Source organism: Camellia sinensis, chromosome 6 (assembly GCF_055761805.1).
Source record: "Camellia sinensis isolate YWXY chromosome 6, ASM5576180v1, whole genome shotgun sequence".
Lineage (NCBI taxonomy): Eukaryota > Viridiplantae > Streptophyta > Magnoliopsida > Ericales > Theaceae > Camellia > Camellia sinensis.
Window position 1 is genome coordinate 88,227,711 of NC_138966.1, and position 20,054 is coordinate 88,247,764.

The 20,054-nt window shown below is 35.0% G+C and overlaps 1 protein-coding gene across 1 annotated transcript; it reads right to left on the reverse strand.

Moving 5' to 3' along the window:
• Positions 1-653: 653 nt before the first annotated feature.
• Positions 654-10,586, reverse strand: LOC114269752 (kinesin-like protein KIN-14R). The gene is made up of 19 exons (XM_028211108.2): positions 10,212-10,586; positions 7,774-8,075; positions 7,508-7,679; positions 7,335-7,405; positions 7,064-7,247; positions 6,738-6,847; positions 6,539-6,638; positions 6,233-6,319; positions 5,944-6,120; positions 4,255-4,528; positions 3,873-4,034; positions 3,564-3,779; positions 3,274-3,311; positions 2,831-2,994; positions 2,452-2,703; positions 2,297-2,362; positions 1,794-1,868; positions 1,439-1,507; positions 654-1,342 (listed from the first exon to the last, which is right to left on the reverse strand). The coding sequence occupies exons 1-19, from the start codon at positions 10,468-10,470 to the stop codon at positions 875-877; spliced, it is 3,246 nt and encodes a 1,081-aa protein (XP_028066909.2). The 5' UTR covers positions 10,471-10,586; the 3' UTR covers positions 654-874.
• Positions 10,587-20,054: the final 9,468 nt, after the last annotated feature.

A 20,054-nucleotide genomic window follows, 5' to 3' on the forward strand; every position in this document is an offset into this window, starting at 1 on the left:
GTGAGTTTTTTTTCTTTATTTTTATGTTTTCGTTTTGTTTTTGAACATGATTGTTTGACTTTTGTTTAGTGTACCAGAACCGAATAAAATCAAATAGTCCGTTATCACACAGTAACCTTCTACCAAACAAAAAGTACATATTTAGTAACTCACTCTAAATATTTCCAATTTTTTTTTTTTTGGCATTTTTGTTATTTTTGCTTTGAATGATTATATTTCTATTCATTATAGTAAAGCTAGTAGTGCATTGTTGATGATTTGTTAGATTTATCTATTTCCTAGTCATCTAGTACCTCCGAAGGTAAGTAAGTGAATTCGTTTTCATTACTCTTGTGCTAATGGATAGAAGAAAGCATATACTATCCATATTGATCAATTCCGTACACTTGTTAGTCCTAATGTAGTATCTACCGAAAGTATCAATATAGATGGATTGTGATAACAATCTCAATATGTTGTTTGTATTGACAAATTTGAAAATATTTGTATTGACAAATTTTATAAATATTTTTATGAATGTTTGTACATTTCAAAGTATCCGTAAAATTTGTAATGGAGGATTTAAAATCTAATAATGCTAGAATACATTTTCTTATTATATTTTATTCACAACCATTAAAACTCATGAATAGGTGTGCTAGAGATAAACAAAATGTGGTAAAAAAAAATTAGATTACGTGGAAGATCTGAATGTTATACAAGACTTCCAAGTACATTGCACAAAAACATTCTTTTTGCATAAAATTTCTAGTGAAGCTCAGAAATCAACATAGATTACATTGCCACTTCAAGCATTGTGGAACAAAGATCAATCAATATATGAATACAACAACTCAAGAATGGGTTTTACATGGAAAAGACATTTTTCCATCCACTATCTTAACCAAACTCTTGTACCGTTATCTCTCTCCTTGATCCCTATGACTTGTTTACTGGAAAAGGGCCTTTGAGCAGCTGGGAATGGTTTTGTAGTTCTTGCAACTCTTGCAAATGCTTTAGACGGGTCAATATGCCTAACAGCCTTGTTCGATTCTGTTGCCATCAACTTCTTCTCAATCGAGGAAGCAGGCAACATGAAATTGTTTTCAATCCCCTCACGTTTCCGCCTTAACTCACGTAGGGAGTCAGTTCCTTTAAGCAATACTGATCCTCGGCTCACAGAGCGATTACTGGATTTTAAGCTCCTCAGACTCTGGAGATCTCTGTCTATTGTAAATTCTGCAGTTGATGGAGTTTTTTGATCATTCGCAGTGGCTGATTTTGATTTTTCAGAAGAAAATAATGGCGGCTCACTCTCTGACGCTTCATCTTGCTTCCTCAACTTTTCTTCAAGTTCTTTAATCTGCCAAAACATTTAGACATAAAATAAGTGACTAATAATTGTTATGTCAAAGTACTGATAATATTTGTTCATCAGCATTGCAGATGTAGGAAGAACCTTTTCATGAAGTAACTGAGATTCCTTGTTGCATCTTTGCAATTTCAATTTGTTTTCAAGTTCGATAACCTGTGTAGGAAGAATAGTTAGCAAATGGTGATAATTAATAGTTAATGGGGAAAAAAAGAAAAACAAATAATCAACAATGGTTTTTCTAGCAGTAAAAACTAGAAAAAAATTTATTGGCTGACAAATGAGCAAAAATATGGGAGCTTCCACAAGATGATATAGCTAAAGATATAAGTGTAGAAAACAAGTAAATATGCTATTAAAATTTGAATTTGAATCACCCCTTAGAAGTGTTAGTTTTGGTAGCAATTTTAGTAATTAGGGTTAAATGGTTCAATGAAAAGACCTTTTCTTGAAGGACCACCGACTGAAGCTCGAACTCCTGTGTCCTCTTTTTCAATTTGTTTTCAAGCTCTTCAGTCTGTTGTAGCATAAGAGAATCAATTAGTATTGCACCCATATTTCCAGCACGTTAACTACTGTATAAGAAAAGGAATCAAAAGAAGAGTTGTCAGCATCTTTTCTCAATGGATGTTTTGTTCGCTTACTTTTATAGCGAAACTCCATCTCCTAAAAGAACAATCCCAAATCATACGAAACAAGAAATTTCAGAGTTATAGAAGTCAATAGAGTTAATTGTTATTGTTCATTAGTATAATGTTAGAATTTGTCAATTTGGCGTGACCAAACAGCTTGCAACATTACATTGCTGCCATTACTTTACCAGAAAAGAGAAATCATTTTTCATTTGTTGCTTAGTTTCACCAACTATTGGAAGAAATGATGCAAGTACAATTAACAAACATCTGCAGAACGTAAAGCAGATAAGGTTATTTTGGCTGCACAAACCTTATGCTGGAGAGCTGTGGAACCCAAATGCTCACATTCTCTTAGCTTGTCCTGAAGCTCGTTGACCTTTGACGTAAAATTGAGACAATAAGACAACTTTCAGGTGTATATAACAAAGATAAAAATGCAATCAAAATTTTCATCCAATAAACAACCTTTTGCTGAAGAGTCGAGCAAATTTCTTCCTTCCCCTTCACTCCTTGTGAAAGTTGCAAAAGTTGCTTCTCCATCTGTCTGCATAACTCGGTTTTTGTTTCAAGCTGGCTTTCTTGTTCTTTAAGCTTTTCCTGTTGGCTTCTGCAAATCTGGTCCTTGCCTTTGAATTTGTCTTCTATGTTCTGAATGTTCTCCTGTGACTTCCTTAAGAGTTCGTCTTTGGATCGGCATTCTTGCTTTACTTTGTCAAGCTTTAGGTAGCCAAAAACAGAGGGAAATAAAATGATTTGCCGTTCATTTTCTTAACAATAAAAACGATATTGTCATCTTTCAATATTAAGGAAAAGAGCATTAAGATTCGTCATCCAACTAGCTTACCTGCGATTTCATCTTTTGAACCTCGCCCATATCAATCTGTTTTTTTGCAGGATTCAACTCAACCCCTCGAGCCCGACTTGCAAAATTTAGAGAACTTACAGTCTCACCTAAATCCTGCTCTGAAGGGCTGATTTGCACAAACATCAGCGTTTTGGAATCACCCCCTGCAACATGTAAATTTAGGTCTTTACCGATTTAGAGTAACTTTAAACTTCTTTGTAATAGAAACCAACCTGACTAATCAAACAATCTAACACAGCTATGTTGTTCATGCAGAGGTTGTTACACGAGCCTATATTATTCCACACATATACTGATTAGTGGTGCAGAAAGGGTTTGTCTCACTTGTCCCATTCTGTGAAATTCATATGTACACTTAGATTTATCTATAATGATTAGCATATTTCACTTATTCATAAATAAACCCGCTTTGTGTCACTTACCTAGTGAATCTTGAAGTAAGTGTGTAAGCTTCGAGTTTCTGCAAATTCACGGACGATTCGAATCAGGATGGAAAAACTGGCAAGAAATGCCTGAATACAATAATTATTATAAAGAAAATGCTAACAAATGCCCCAGGGCACCATTTAAAATCAAGATAAAAAGTGCTTTTGGAAAATAGCAAAAAGGTTAAAAGTTTTATCAAATCCATGAAAAGTGTTATAAAATGGATGAAAAGCATCTCATAATTTTTACATTTTTGGTCTTTTAAGACCCATTATCATAAGTAGACCTGTATGGTATATGGTTGCTTTTTGATGCCAAAGCAGATATGACATCCCCAAGAGCTGAAAGAGATCGATTGATGTTCAGCGCTTCCTTCAGCCGGTCACCTTGTGCTTCAGTTTTCGCCAGCCTCTCACTGCCTGCCAAATCCACAAGCCAAAGCTTGCTCTGGGTGCACTCACCATTTATCAAATTTTTTGCTCCAACCATTATGCATAGCATGCTATCAAAATTGAGGGGGGGAAAAATGAGACTACAAGGACAACCTCCAGTTTTTTTCAAAAAAAAAAAAAAATGAAAATACAAGAATATTCACCAGTGAGATCTGCTACTATGCTCATTCACATTATTTGATCCTACAGCCCTTGCATTACTTCCAGCCTGCAGAACATCCCAAACTTCTTTAATGTTCTCAACTCTGGCTTCCACAATCCCTGGTACACGATGAACGCCCTCAGAAGCTTGCCTTATCTCCAACCTAAAACATGAAAAAACAAATCCACATATACAGATTGGTAATTCATTCAAGTTCCAAATAAAAAGGAAAACCTAATCAAGATATTGAATGTAAACCAAAGGCTAGTCATTCTTCAAAGTAGAGAGTTCAGCAAAGCGAAATTCTAATCAACAACAATATAAAGCAACTTGACCAAGTTTTTAGAAGTATTTGAATGAAATGCATGAGACTAAAATTTTACTTCTTTGATGTGGGTGAGGTGGCAAGCAAGTCCCTGATTTGCTCATTGTAAACTTCAAGGACACTGACAGATATTTTATATGCGAAGGTATCTTTCCTCTCCTCAGCTATTTTAAACAGCTGCTCCAAAGTCCTATAATTAACTCCTCGATTCTGCTCGGTACCCTCCATCGTGAAAGTCTTTCCTGTCCCTGTTTGGCCGTATGCAAATATACAAACATTGTAGCCATCTAACACTGAAGTCACCATAGGTGAAGCATCCGCAAATACATCAACTGTTATGAGAAAAGACAACTCCAAGTCAAGATGAGAAGCATAAAATAGGGGGATGTGGTCAAAGCCCTACCTCTTAATAAAACTTTAATGCATGCATTAAGGACAAGTACAAAAAAAATTCTCTTGAGAAGTCCAGTACACACCACTATTACCAAAATATCTTTAGTGACTAATTTAATATCTTAAAACTTTAAAATGATATAATTTTTTATCTAGTTTTTAATAAAATTAGTATTTTTAGAATCTTCTTATCAAAATCTATCAAACAAGATCCAGGTTGACTATGAAATTATTTAAAAAATAAAAATAAAAAAATTACCGTCATTGACGTAAACAATGACATTTTACTCTGTTTCACAATAACATTTTATTCTAATTCACAGTAAAATATTACTCCCTCTATCCCATTTAATAGTCCCTTTTAGAAATTTTAACTTTTTTAAGGAGACAATGTAATCATTACATTTGAATTTAAATTTAAAAGCACTTATTCCAATAATGCCCTTCTCTTTTTTAATTTTTAATGTATTTTAAAAATGTTAATTTTGGAAAATTAAATATTTTTACTTTTCAAATAGGACTAATATTTTGGGACATCCTAAATGCAGAAAAAGGACTAACAATATGGGACAGTGGGAGTACTCTGTTTCACAGTAAAGTTTGTATTACAAAAGGCTGTTACACACTACCAGAGTAAAACTTTACTGTCATTCTTGAAAAGGGCAATAAAAAATAAATAAAAAAATTAAAAGAGCAACAACAACAACTCGAGATGAAATTTTCGAACAACAACTCACATATGTTGTTGTACTCTCAACTTTTCGAACTTCTCTCTCTCTCTCTCTCTCTCTCTCTCTCTCTCTCTCATACATTTTCTCTCTTTGGAACGAAGCAAAAAAAAAAAAAAGAATGTTCGGAGTGGTGTTCCCAAATCAGAGCTTCCCAATGGACATCTCAAGCTTTGCCCAAATCGATACAACTCACTGGCTGCTCAACATGAACACCTCGCTAGTAACTTCCTCTCCTCTCTCTCTCTCTCTCTCTCTCTCTCTCTCTCATGTATATATGGAAGGGCAAGATTGTCCAAAAATAAATAGAAAAATGTTTTTGTGTCCTCCATCAAGTATGAAGGAAAATTTTATAGGTTGTCATTCATTTTCACCAAAGAAGGGCCCAATGGAGGGGTCTTTGCCAAATTTCCCCATAAAGTATATTGTATATTCATAGTATCGCTTAAAAGTAAAAAAGGAGCTGGAATATCAGAAAAATAAGAGTAAACGCAGAAGTTAAATATTAGTAACACCAAATAAATAGGGAATTCTTTGCAATAATAATTTCAGTTCGTGTACTCTTAATAATAATAAAAAATATAGATACTTATCAAATTCAGAAAATCTAGTCACAGAGGTGATACCTTGATCATCCTTTGGCATGTACACACGATCAAATTTGTATGATTTCTTTGTGGAACAACCCGTAAGTATCCCAAGATCTCCATCCTTAGCTGCATTGAAATCTACAACTGTAGCATACCCAGATGATGCCTCCTCTTTACTCAATGGACGACACCTACAAAACACCCTGATGTTCCCTGATACGTATTTGGCAAAAAACAAAAAAGAAGCAGCTTCAGTCAACCCAATTTTTAAAGGACAAATGCAAAACACATAATCAAATCACTTAAGATAAATACTAGAATATACCTTTTGCTTCCTGAATTTGATTATAAAGCTGCTTCCTCCTCACTTGCTCCTCACTGTACTTCAATTTAAGATCATCACATTGTGCAACTGCAATTACAAATTTAAAAAAATAAAAACAACACCCAATTAGTACACATTAAAGTGTGTTTGGAAGGGGGAAAATTGGGTACACACTTAACCTTTGGCATAATGCACAAAATGGTTGCCCTGAGACTTGAACCCATAACCTCAAGGTTATTAGACCAAGGTTTTACCATTGAACCAATGGTCACCCTCAACTGAAGTTACATGGTGATGAACACTTACCCAGTGCTTGAACAGCCAAAATCATCTTATTCAATTCAGGAACGGAATCAGCACAATCATGTGCTTCAAGGGAGAGCTGAGAATGCTCTTCTTTCATGACCTGCCAATAAATCAATAAAAATTATCCAAAACTGTCTCCAAACCAATCTAAAAATGGATCTGCTGTAAAAAGAATTTCCACTATACAAGTGAGATTTACCTTAATATTTCTTTTTAATTCATCAATAGCTGCTTCCCAAAACCTCCTTTTATGTTCAAATCTACTGGTTACTTCCCTCAACTTTGCTGCTTGCATAGCCTTTGCTTGATCTGAATGAAATAAGCCATGATCAAAAAATTTGACATTACAGTCAAAATGATAATTTAGAGTATCCATCTAATGGACCACAAATATCATGTGACCTTCACTGAACCCCAGATACAATAAAAGTTTTAAATCAAATGATGACAGCTATCTTGAACACAATCTTCTCTTCTCTTCTTTTATAAGTAATTCTCACCACATACGACTGACTTTCACCTTACCTAGACAGTGATTTTCAAAGGATTTGTTGTCAAGCTCCATCCTAACCTTCTGTAGCTCCTGATTTGTAGCTGTCAGGGACATCCAGGCCTCATAGCATTCCTTTGTCTTGAGCTGGCACTGGGTACTCAGCTCCTCTATCTTTTTTTCGTACTTGGCTGTAGATCTCAGTCTAATATGTTTATTCTGCAAATAACATGAATTTGAATTCAGGATAAGTGACAATTTAAAAAACTTAGAAGTTATTGATCTTCACTCTAAATCAAGTCTAACCTGAGCTGATGTCACTTCTACCTCAGCAGCACAATTACTACACACAAGACCATTGTGTTTCACCTGAGAACCTTTGTTCAAGTCACAACAGAGTACAACACATTAACTTCCAGTATGACTATCATGTCTAGATGGTTGATAAAGAAAATCAAACGCGAGAAAGTGAGAAATACCAGGTACTTTTGGTGCTCCCTTAATACAAATCCCACAAACTACTGGGCTTCCATTAACTCCTTCAAACCTTATCACAATTACCCCATCTTCCCCTACAGTAACTCTAACATCTACCAACCGTAACGGCTTATTGGCTCCAACAATTGAATAGATGTCAAGTTCAGATACAACCTGCCACATTTTCACATCAAAAGAGAGTTCTCAAAGCCAATTTACAAATTAGAATAATAACACTAGTATAAGCATGAAAAAAAAAAATTCTTGCCTTCTCTTCCTGTATATAAACATCAAAGATCCTCATCCCTTTAGGCCCATTTGTGTTTATTATTTCCACAAAATGAAGATCAATGAAATAGTCTCCAGGGGGGAGGTTGTCAAATCGGTAACAGAAATTTCCAAACCGAGCTGACTGATAAAGAGGAGCAAAATCACCACCATCAATTATCCCTTCATCAGTTCTTAAGACATCTCCTCCTTCAAAGGAAGTATCAGGCATAATGAAAATAGCAGTATCTCCTACTTCATTCATAGACCCACCCCCAGCATTTACAAATTTCACAATGTCATCTGGTCCAAAAAGAAAACAAAATGAATATTCAATAGTCAATATAGTAGAAAATACATATGCATAAAGGTTTGTATATGCACACAGGGTCCCACACATGAAATGTTCACTATATTTACTGGAACAACAGCTGACAGTTGGGCAGTTCTAGTGCATCTAAACAATTGACTAGCCATAATAGAGGTTTTCTACTACAATGTCTTCATAAACGAATTGTTAATATAAAGCATAAAGAATAAAGATCTTAATCATACAACGTTTAATCAACTACTTGTCTTCCTCATATATCTATACTACTATCTAATGCCAGCACACTTTTTGGTATATGAACCAGTAAATGAAGTTGTGTAACACTTTTTCCTTTTTCAACAGAGTTATTACATTTTTTTACTGTTTAGTATATCTGATTTTTGTTAACTTCTTGGGAAAATATGGAAACTCAGCACTTCTAAACTCTGCAACTGCTACCAAACTTTTGTAACAGTCATGTCTACAAAACTTTTGTAACCGTATAACTGCAGCCAAGAATGAAGAAGTCTATCAAATACTATTTCAAAATCAAGCCCCTCCCCCAAATCATTTGGCTTTGAAGCATAATAATTATGGTTTCAGAATCCAATTTCACAAAAAATTCTTTCATGGCACAACAAACTTCCTGCCATTCCAACCAAAAATTAGTCGTGATTTACTGGGGTCTAGGCAAGAATTTGTTTTATTACAATAAGTTTCACACTCTTGGTACCAATCACCAAGAATCGTTAGAGTATTATTTTTTCTACTTCCTCTTAATTGCATTGTGATGCATTGATTATTTGATTATATATGCATATGTTTTTTATATAGAAACATGAAGAATTCATGAAAGATCTTAAAAATCTTTAATATTTTTATTAATTTGGCGCACACATCATGTGGGACTCAACTTATAGTAACTTCAAGCTGAGCCATCACTTCTCCTTGGTGTTGCATAATTTTATTTATTTTTATTAACCATGTTGTGTAAAGCTAAAACATAGAAGAAAAAATATAGACAAGAAATATAAAATGATAAAAATAAAAAATAAAAAAACCTAACCATAGCCGCAGATACTCCCAAGTTTAGATCAAACTCAAACAAAGTTCCTTAATATACTAAAAAACAAAGGGTTAATTTCACTTTTATCCTCTAAACTATTTCTATTTTTTTCCACTTCATCCCTAAATTACCAACATCATCTGTTTAGTCCCTAAAGTTTCTAATTTTTGTTGTCCAATTAAAAACGATTATACAAATCAATAACCATTGAAGCTAATTTGCTGGGCGAAAGGATAAATTTATAATTTGAACAACTTAAATCTTACAAACAAACACTATTAAATTGGTTGTGAGGTGTAGTTTGTTCAAAATAATAAGAAAAATGTGTGCTTCTTTCCGATTTAAATGTTTTAAATTCTAAAATAACCCTTTTTCACTAAGTTCATCTTCAATTGTTATTGATTTGTATACTATGTTACATGGACTCGGGTACAGGTGAATACAGGTATGTATCTAGAGGCCGGACTCATCAAATCATAAATTTAAGGATATGCAGACTCGGCAAAAAAAGGTCAACTTTTTACAATTTTTAATTAAGTATGTGAGATAAAATACAATAATATGTACATATAACTATTATAGCAAAAAGACATTTATAGCAATTATACAATAATATGTACATATAACAGCAGTATTAAATACAATTATATAAGAAATGTCTGAGGAAAAGTAATACCCTTATCCAACACAGGTATTTGATTTATTTTGAAGAGTTTGTGTAATATAATCTGTATAATTATTTTTAATTGGACTACATTAACAAAAATTAGAAACTTTAGGGACTAAAGTTGATAATTTAGGGATGAAGTAGAAAACGAAAATAGAAAATAGTTTAAATCCTTTGTTTGGTTGCCAAGAAAACAGAAAGAACAAAATAAAACATTGAATGGCATTAATTTAAATCGTTCTGATGTTGAAAAAGAAAGAATAAACAGATCCATATCAACTTCTTTCGACACAGCATAAACAAGAATTCAAATCACCAGCTTCGTTCTCTTTCCCTACATTTTCTCAGCAACCAAACGGAAAATAGTAAAAACACAAAATTAATAAGCAAAATAACCTGTGAAATTGTTCTTCTTAAACCCTGCTCGGATCAATCTTGAACCCGAAATACACAATACCGAATCCGCCAAATCTGTATTGTCACCGTCACCATCGTAAAAATCTTCGATCCGTAGACCTGAAAGTGCATCTCCATTTTGAACCCAAGGTTCAATCATTTTCAAATCTTTGATACAATCATGAACTCTGTGCGAAAAAGAGCTTGAATTTAGGGTTTCGGAGTCGCAGTTCTTGGAGTTTAATCGAGTGTCCGCCATTTTCAGTTGCACAGAGAGAGAGAGAGAGAGAGATTTTCTTCCTTTTGCAGTGCTGCTGAGTGAATGCGTTCGATTTTGAATTTATATGAACGTTTTGAATGAGCGGACCGTTACATTGATTGCTAGGCTCTTGGTGGGGTCAATTAGTTTTGTAGACTGAAAGGTCCACAGTTGTGGTTTCAAATGAGGGGAGAGATCAGATGCTGTAGAGAGCATTTGTGGATGAGTGGTCCTCACCATTCACCTTCTACCACGTGGATGACATGTATATATGCATATTGTGTTGATTTCGGGTTGGTTTGGGATGTCCTAAAAAAGTGCACTTTTTGACTTATTGGTGGGTTTGGGTTGGGTTTGGGTTGGGTTTGATGTGATGTGTTAGAGAGGTGATGTGATTTAAATAAGATGATGTGACTTAAATAAGATAGTGACTTTTTGACTTTTTGACTTATTTAGTACATATTCACTTTTTTTAGAGGCTTTTCCCAATATAAGTCTTTTTTATATTGTATTTTCAAAACTAGGCCAACTTCTGACGGAATTTCAAAACTAAGCTAAAGCGCCATTACTATTCGCGCTTTTACTGTTAGGAGCGCAAAAGTAGATGAACAGGAAAATCGCTATTACAAATAGCGACTTTGATTAAGAAGTCGCTGTTACAAATAGCGCTTCTAGGGTTAATTTTTTTCCCAAGAAAAATGCTGTTAAGAACAGCGCTTTTTACACAAAATTGTTTTGCCAAAAAACGCTATTGCTAATAGCGATTTTACACAAAAAATTTTTGCCAGAAAAACGCTATTGCTAATAGCGAGTTTACTTAAATGAAAACGCTTTTTCAATCAGCGTTTTTAACGTCCCTCATATATACGAAGCCCCCCCTCATTTGCATACGTTTTTCAGACTTAGGTTTTTTGGGTCTTGCTCTCCATCTCGCTCTCAGCTCACTCTCCATCTCTCAACCTCTCCATCTCTCACCCTCCTCCATCTCAGCTCATCTCAGCTCGCTCTCGCTCTCTGCTCTCGGTCTCTGCTCTCTCTCTCTCTCCGTGGTATGACATTAACCCTAATTTTATGTATTTAGTTTTTGTGTTTGTAAATGTGTTGTATTTTTCTGTCAATGTTAGGGTTTTACATGTGAATTATTAAATGTGTTAGGATTTTTATCATTGTGGTTATGAAATTAGGGTTGGCAATTTTTTGAAATCAGAAATCAGGGTTTGGAAATCAGAAATGCGAATGGTTTTGAATTTGTGGAATTTTTTTGCTTTTGAATTTTTGGATGTTGCTTGTGAATTGAATATGGTTATGAATGTTTATGCTTTGTCAGTGTGGTTGTGGTGATGAAATTAGGGTTCGATATCATATTGTTCACATTATTAGGATTGTTCAAATTAGGATGTCATTTTAGGGTTCACATTATTAAGGGTTCTAATGCTTTTGAATTTTTATGCTTTTGAATCATAAATCGGGTTTGGAATTTTTTTAATTTTTTGAATTTTTTAAATAAATCATAAATATGAGAATTGAGAATTGAGAATTGAGAATTGAAATTTGGAATGATGAAATTCGTAAATCATCAATTCATATAATTGAGAATTGAGAATTGAGAATTGAGAATTGAAATGATGAAATGTTTATATTTTTAAATTTGAAATCAGGAATTGGAATTTTGAAATTATGCTTGTGAATCAAAATGTCTATATTTTGAATATTGAATAAACCAACGTACATTTGTTGAATTGGAAATTGTTTTTTTTTGCTTGTGAAGAGGAATTAAAAGGAAATTAGGGTTTTAAAAGTAATTTTTTTTAATTAAGAATTGCGATTAAAAAATCCGAAATCCATATAATTGATAATTGTTAATGTCATATTATGAAATTCATGTATTTGAGAATTGTTGATTTGAAATTATGAAATGTCTATATTTTGAAATTTGAAATCAGAAAATGGAATTTTGAAATAATGCTTGTGAGTTTTTTTTGTTTGTTTGTTTGTTAACAGGAATTAAAAGGAAATTAGGGTTTCAAATTATGGTTTTAAAAGTAATTTTGTTTAATTAAGAATAAAATTAGTAAAAATTGTAATTCATATAATTCGTAATTGTTAATGTCATATTACGAAATTCATGTAATTGAGAATTGTTGAATTGGAATTATGAAATGTCTATATTTTGAAATTTGAAATCAGAAATTGAAATTTTGAAATTATGCTTGTGAATCAAAATGTCTACATTTTTTGAATCAAATTATGGTTCAGAAATTGTTAATGTCTAATTTCTACAAAATATAATTATTAAACAAAAAAATATTTAATTTTGAATGTATTTGATTAAAAAAATATTTAATTTTCTCTCCATGAAAAGATCATGTTCTCTCAAATAAAAAATCATGTTCTCTGAAATATTTAATTTTGACTCTATTTTATTAAAAAGAAATATTTTTATTGGTTTCTCAAAATATTTAATTTTGACTCTATTTTATTGAAAAGAAATATTTTTATTGGTTTCTCAAAATATTTAAATTTGACTCTATTTGATTTAAAAAAAAAAAAAATTGGTTTAATTTCGTTTGGTTTATTTCACTATATTTGGGGTCAGACAGCCAAAATATGATTAAAAAATTTAATGAGCTGAATTTGTAATACATATAATAGTATTCTAGTACAAATTAAAATTTTCTCAGAAAACTGAAGAAAATTTGAAAAAGTTTTTGAAATGGGTATTGAACGAACTGACTTATCGCCTTTTTCACTTTGTGATTGTCCACTACCATTGAAAAGGAAAATCTAAACATTATGTTTTAATAATGTTTATTCATGTTTGTATAATTAGAAGTCATTATTAGAGTAGTTACAATATATGCATGAAAAGAGTAATAAATTATTTTAATTAATAGTCCATAGCAATTTCGTACGTAAGAAGGGAAAAAAAAAAATTGGCACTTTGATGGGTAAGCATGTGTTTTGTAATACCAAATAATTGGTACGGATGGCCCGATAGATTCACATGGATAACTATCCAAAATGTAGTCCATACATTTAACCACCAACTTCAATTTAATTATCTCTAATTTTTTGCCATTATAAATTATCTCTGTAATTATTTTTTTGTTTTTGTATGTGTGAGAAAAAAAAGGAGTAAATAAATTTAATTTTTTTCTTACTTTTCAGAACGATCCAAAATGATCCAAAATCAGTTTTTTGTTTTAATTTTATAATAAAGCCTCTATGCCCTCTACAAAATGGACGAGGGTTACTAGTTCACATAGGAAATAACTTTGTCATTAAGGTCCGTAATGGCACAAGTTGGAGCAAATCAAATTAACTTATATTTTCCATAAATCTGAACAATTACATCACCAGGTTAAAAAAATCTCTCTCAATGTTTGCACCCTGTATTTTATATTGTCCAAATCAATCGCGTCACCCTCTACTAAATATCTCTCAACCTATTTTATTTTTCGCCACTAATTCGAAAGAATTAAGACAACAAGTATACTTCTTGCTATGTGTTTTTTAGATTAAGACAATAGAGTAATGACAACAAAGAACATTCACGTTGAAAAGATAAGAGTCTTCACATAGGAAGTAAATGAGACACAATCTATAACTCCACATATAGATGAAATCTCAGCTGTTCTGTTATACGAATAAAAATAAGTGAAAAAAATGAGAAAATAAACAGTAATAATCAAGTTGAGACACAAATATATAGTTGACAAAATACAAATTGAATTAATGTTTCACCTCTACAGTTCCTTCAACCTTGGAAAATATAAATTGATAAAAAATTAGAGGGTTGCTTTTATTTGTGGATTCTGCAAATTTTAATGTTTATTTTACAAGTACAATTCGATATATGTATATTGTTGATATTTTAATATTTATTGTTTCATTGAAGCAAGTATATGGCAACTGTTCCAATTATCTTTTACTGGGGGGGAAACATAATTCGGGATCCCGATGAAGGTGTATCATATGATGCTGAGCCGAAAGGGATATATAGGGTGCAACTTGGCACCACACTTGGCAATTTGGAGGAGATGTTTATGTCCAAGGTCGCAAGTTACGGGGAAACAGTCCGATTGATCTTCAAATGTAGATATCCTTATCGCCAGTGGCAAGCAACCAGCAAATACAAAATATTACCGATAAATGACGATGAGGCGTTGAACACCGTTTTAAGTATCGGTGGAAATTTCGAACCACCAAATTGTTTGGAAGTGTACATTCAGAAAGAGGTTGTACAGAATCTTCCGAATATAACACAGATGGATTCGCATCCGTTCACTACATTGCTGACACATGGGGTTGACACGACAGCATTTCAGTCTCCTATGTATGAATCAAATGAATGTTATGCAGCTGGCTACACACAACAGACATTTCATGGCCATGGTGGAGAATCAAGTTCACATGGTGGATACGAGACTGAATTTCACAATAACACCCAAGATGTGCCCACCTATAGCCATCATACGACTCCAGTTGAAGTTGCTGGTAATATGGCTGAAACGGTTAATTCTGTGCAGTTTGCTAACAGTGACATGTACGGTCCTGATGTCGCCCTAGACAATGATGAGAATGAAATGTGTGATGAAGAAAATTTATTGGGCGGATCAGATGATGATGATGATGAAGAAGATGATGTCGACGCTCCCGTTGATATTCAGAATGCCCCTATTCCACCTAGACCTGAAATCCCTTTCTATGAAAACATTCACATGGGTGGTGATTTTGACATTAATAACCGCGATGTCGTTCCCCGTAACCGAATCTAGAATGCTGAAAATCCAGAGTTGGACAAAGGGATGGTTTTCGTTGATAAGAAGCAACTCGTACATGCTGTGAAATTGTACCATGCAACAAATAATCGAGAGTATAAAGTCGAAACCTCCAAGCGAGACGTTTGGGTGTGTGCTTGCAAGCACGACTGTAGATGGTGGTTGCGTGCATCTCTTAGTAGGAGACATGGGCTTTTTGAAATAAACCAGTATAGGGGTCCTCACCATTGTTTATACCCACGAATGAACAGGGACCACACAAATATTAGCTCCAGTTACATTGCTTCTCATCTTTTGGGACAAGTTGCGGTGAGTATACAAAATAAATGTTTACATTTATATACACATTGTTTATTTAAAGTGTTCACACCAAAATTGTGTCTTTAAAGTGTTCACACCAAATAATCTGACTCATAGGTATTGTTGTATGCAGAACGAACCTGATATGCCCATTAAGAATGTCATCGAAGACATAAAAAAGTCCATAAACTATACTATACATTACAAGAAGGCGTGGCATGCAAGGGCAAAGGTAATTAGAATGGTATTCGGAGATTGGGATGAATCATATATGATGTTGCCTAAATTCATGTATGCATTACAAACATCTAATCCTGGCACCATCGTGCAATGGAAGCATAGATATACCGGAAATACAACCATTATGCCCGTCTTCCACTTTGTTTTTTGGTCTTTCAAACCCGTCATCGATGGATTCAGACATTGTAGGCCTGTTATAACCATAGATGGTACATTCTTATACGGGAAATACACTGGTGTGTTGCTTGTAGCAACGATTGTCACCGCCAATGGCAAAGTACTACCGCTTGCATTTGCTGTTGTCGACAAGGAGAGTTTGGAGTCTTGGTCGTTCTTCATTTCAAATATCAAAGAACATATTGTCATGGACCGACAGGGAGTGACTTTGATATCCGATCGAGCTGAGAGTATTTTAGCTGTTGTGAGGCGGCATTGGTTGAATCCCTCGCTCCAATTTGTTGGATATCATCGGCACTGCCTTCGACATGTTTGTAGTAACTTTAACACTACGTTCAGAAATAAGGAGCTGAAACAACTTCTATGGAAAGCAGGAAGTGCTCATCAACGACGAAAGTGTAATGGTTACTTACAACAAATACAGGCTATTAACCAAGAAGCCATCACTTGGGTTTACAAGATGAATCCTAAGGACTGGGCCCTTTCGTATGACGGTGGACATCGGTGGGGGGTATTGACTAGCAATGATGCAGAGTGCTTCAATAGCGTCTTGAAAGGTGCAAGGAACTTACCTATCTCAGCTATGGTTGAATTTACATTTCGGCGGCTTGTAAAATATTTTGACGAGATGGGAGCCCAAGCTGAACTAGATGTACGAAATGAGTTCCAATACCCTAGAGAGATGCAAAAAACTATTAAGGATGGCATCGCAAGGGCAAATACTTTCAAGTTGATATCATATGACAGGTTAGTTTGTAATATAAATTAAATTATTGTTATTATGTTGTCAATTTAACTACACCTAAAAACATGAACTTCATTAGTTTCTATTACAATTTTTTTATAGGCCACGCCGCGTGTTTGAGGTGCAAACATCTTTTCGCCATGGACGAGGTCGCAATACACAAATTGTGCGGATGAATCAACCCACGTGCAGTTGTGGGAAATATGAGATACGACACTATCCATGTTCTCATATGCTCGCTGTAATGTCTGAATGCGGTGACAATCCATTCGAGTACGTTGATCTAGTATATAGGCTTCCTGTATACATGAGGGTTTGGGAAACTAAATTCAATCCAATACCGCATCAAGATTATTGGGCTGATCCGTAGTGGACTTTAATGCCTAATGTACTGCGTCTGCGACAAGTGAAACGGGGTCGTGCATCTATGTCTCGTATTCCGAATGAGATGGACATATCAGATAGGCGTTTGACCGCTCGTTGCAGTGAGTGCCAGCAGACAGGTCATGACAGGCGAACATGTCCGGCGCAACTTGGTCAATGAAGACTATGTAATACTTACATATTGTAATAGATCTTTTTGTAATTCTTTATTTGTAATAGATCATTTTCTTTTCTTTTGTAATTCATTATTTGTAAACGGGGTCATACATTTAATAGAACATTTTTTATTTGTAATAGATCATTTCTATTGTTTAATTCTTTATATATTGTAATTGTTTTATTTGCTTGACAAAATTTACAACTATCATAGTTTTTATTCTCTACTTCATTGAAAATGTTTATTACAGAATTTTATTTAAAATCACATAGTTCTTCTTTCATTTTAAGATTTTAATATTTCGACTGATTCAAGCATTTTGTACACTTAGAATTTATGAATTACATGTACGTAATTTACAAATTTTATACTTTATTGCAAAACCAAAATTACAAAATCAATAATGAAGTTGTCGAATATGCCATAAATGTAACGAAGTTTTGTCAAATATGTCAAAATCAATAATGAGGTTATGTCAAATATGCCAAAATCAATAATGAAGTTTTGAAAAAAAAAATGATCATTCCATTTTTTTGTAAATATTGACATACAAAAACTATCCACATGTTATTGGTCATTATTAAGCTTATGTAACTGAGATCGTAAAATGACTTTGTAAAAGATTTTTATATTAGTCCGAAGCATAGATAACGATAGGTTATGTTGAATTGCTTATCATATTTAATGGCACATAATATGCAAAATTCTGATTTTAGTTAATTGCTTCCATGTTAATGGCACACAAATTTATACTTTTAAAATAATCGACCACATTTATTTTCCAAGTCGTCATGTACATAATAATTTGAGCTTAATTGATATAGTTAAATTACATGCTCACCAATACAGTTTTTCAAAATGTATTTGTTTTTCAACTGTACAGGCTTCATGGCACATCTACCTGATGAGGTCCCCCTTTTGAGTCATCCACATCGGGCTGACAGTATATGGGAGGACCCGGTATGTAATAACGTTTGTTGGACTTTACGCGTACAATGAAAATACACTGCATTTTGTTTTTGATTTCCTTGATAATGCTATAATTTAAAATACTCATTCTGTTATACAGGACCAGTCACGCACCGTGGTGGCATGCCGACGGGGAGATTCCGGCCTGTGGGATCGTCCATTGGACCATAGAGTCTTGCAGTGTCTACTACGCGCGGGATTCTATGGTGTATATCGTATAGGCCATATCAGACTGGACCACCCACTCATTACTGCTCTCGTCGAGAGATGGCGCACAGAGACTCATACATTTTATTTCCCGACCGGTGAGGCCACCGTCACATTGCAGGACGTATCTGTCCTATACGGTCTACGGATTGATGGGCGAGCAGTTACTAGACTTGACCCATCATTGACGACGGAGCAGTGGATAGCGCTATGTGCTGAGCTATTGGGAGTAGCACCTACACCTGCAGACTTACAGGCAGGTAAAGTGAGGATGAGGTGGCTGTCAGAGCATTTTCAGGGCGATTTTCCAGATCATGCTGCAGATGAGTTAGTACAGCAGCATGCGCGAGCATATATTCTGTGGCTTATTGGGGGGGTACTTCTCCCTGATAAGTCACAGAACCTGCTCAAGCTGATGTATTTGCCACTGTTGAGAGACATTGACGTTATCGGCCAGTACAGCTGGGGCGCCGCGGCTTTGGCATGCTTGTATAGAATGTTATGTCGAGCCACTCAGGTGGGTGTGACTCAGATCGGAGGACCTCTTGTCTTGCTACAGGTTAGTAAGAATTTTATTACATGTCAATTCATATTGTATGGCATATATCAGTATTGTAATTGCGTTCAAACTATTGCAGATTTGGGCGTGGGAGAGATTGATTCGCATTGCCCTGTCTAGGCGGCAACTAGTTGCTCCTGGTGAGGTTCCCATCGGGCAGGGAGACATGCAGATGCCGACCGGACCTCGAGGTAGCCGGTGGAGGGTTGACATGAGCCACGAGGTCGTATCGACCCACATAGTGGTCGTGTATAGAGACCAGCTTGACCGGATGATAGACGACGAGGTATCAAATTTAAATACCTAAATTTTAATTGTCATATGGACTGTATATGTTTATGAGCGATTTTTAATAGACTTGTCGTTATTGTAGTTTATCTGGCAGCCTTATGCTGATGTCCTCCAGACGCTCCCAGACTACTGCCGCCTAGGTGAGGATATATGGATGGCGAGAGTACCACTCATTTGTTTTGACGTGATTGAGTGGCATCTCCCTGATCGTGTCCTCCGACAGTTTGGTCGGGTCCAGGCCGTGCCGGATCGGTGTGACACCGAGTGGCGGTTGCATGCGACGGATAGACATGGTCGAGCCAGCACTGACTGGAGTCTGCATCATATGCGATACATACAGTTGTGGGATGCCCGTCGCGACACTATTGTACAGGCTGACTGGAGCGATTGGGTCCTCCCCTCTCCCAACCCTTACATGTTGTGGTATCGGCGACATACACACCTACTTGTCGGTAATCCGAGCCACCTGTCCGAGGTCGGATATCAGGGAGTTGGGCCTTCTCTCGAGGCATTGGTGAGTATCGTACTATATGTCCGATAATTGTTAATATTATAATTGATTATTTTCAGTCAACTATAGCCTAATATATCTGATTTTTTTTCCAGGTGGTTCGAGCTGGGAGGTCATATCACTTGGCTGAGGATGCCATTTTCAGACGTGATGGACAGCTTGGTCTGCAGGCCCTTGTAGAGATCAGAGAGTTATTGTACGAGGGGATCCAGCATGCCCATCGGGTAGATCGTCTGCATTTTGGGGACTAAGGTGTACACAGT

Bases quoted from the DNA above. Each gene is read 5' to 3' on its own strand.
- LOC114269752 (XM_028211108.2), bottom strand. From the start codon at position 10,470: ATGGCGGACACTCGATTAAACTCCAAGAACTGCGACTCCGAAACCCTA. The intron at 3,312-3,563 runs GTCTACTTATGA...GTGAATTTGCAG, and splicing joins AGCAACCATATACCATACAG to AAACTCGAAGCTTACACACT. The intron at 2,704-2,830 runs GTAAGCTAGTTG...GGCTACCTAAAG, and splicing joins TTCAAAAGATGAAATCGCAG to CTTGACAAAGTAAAGCAAGA.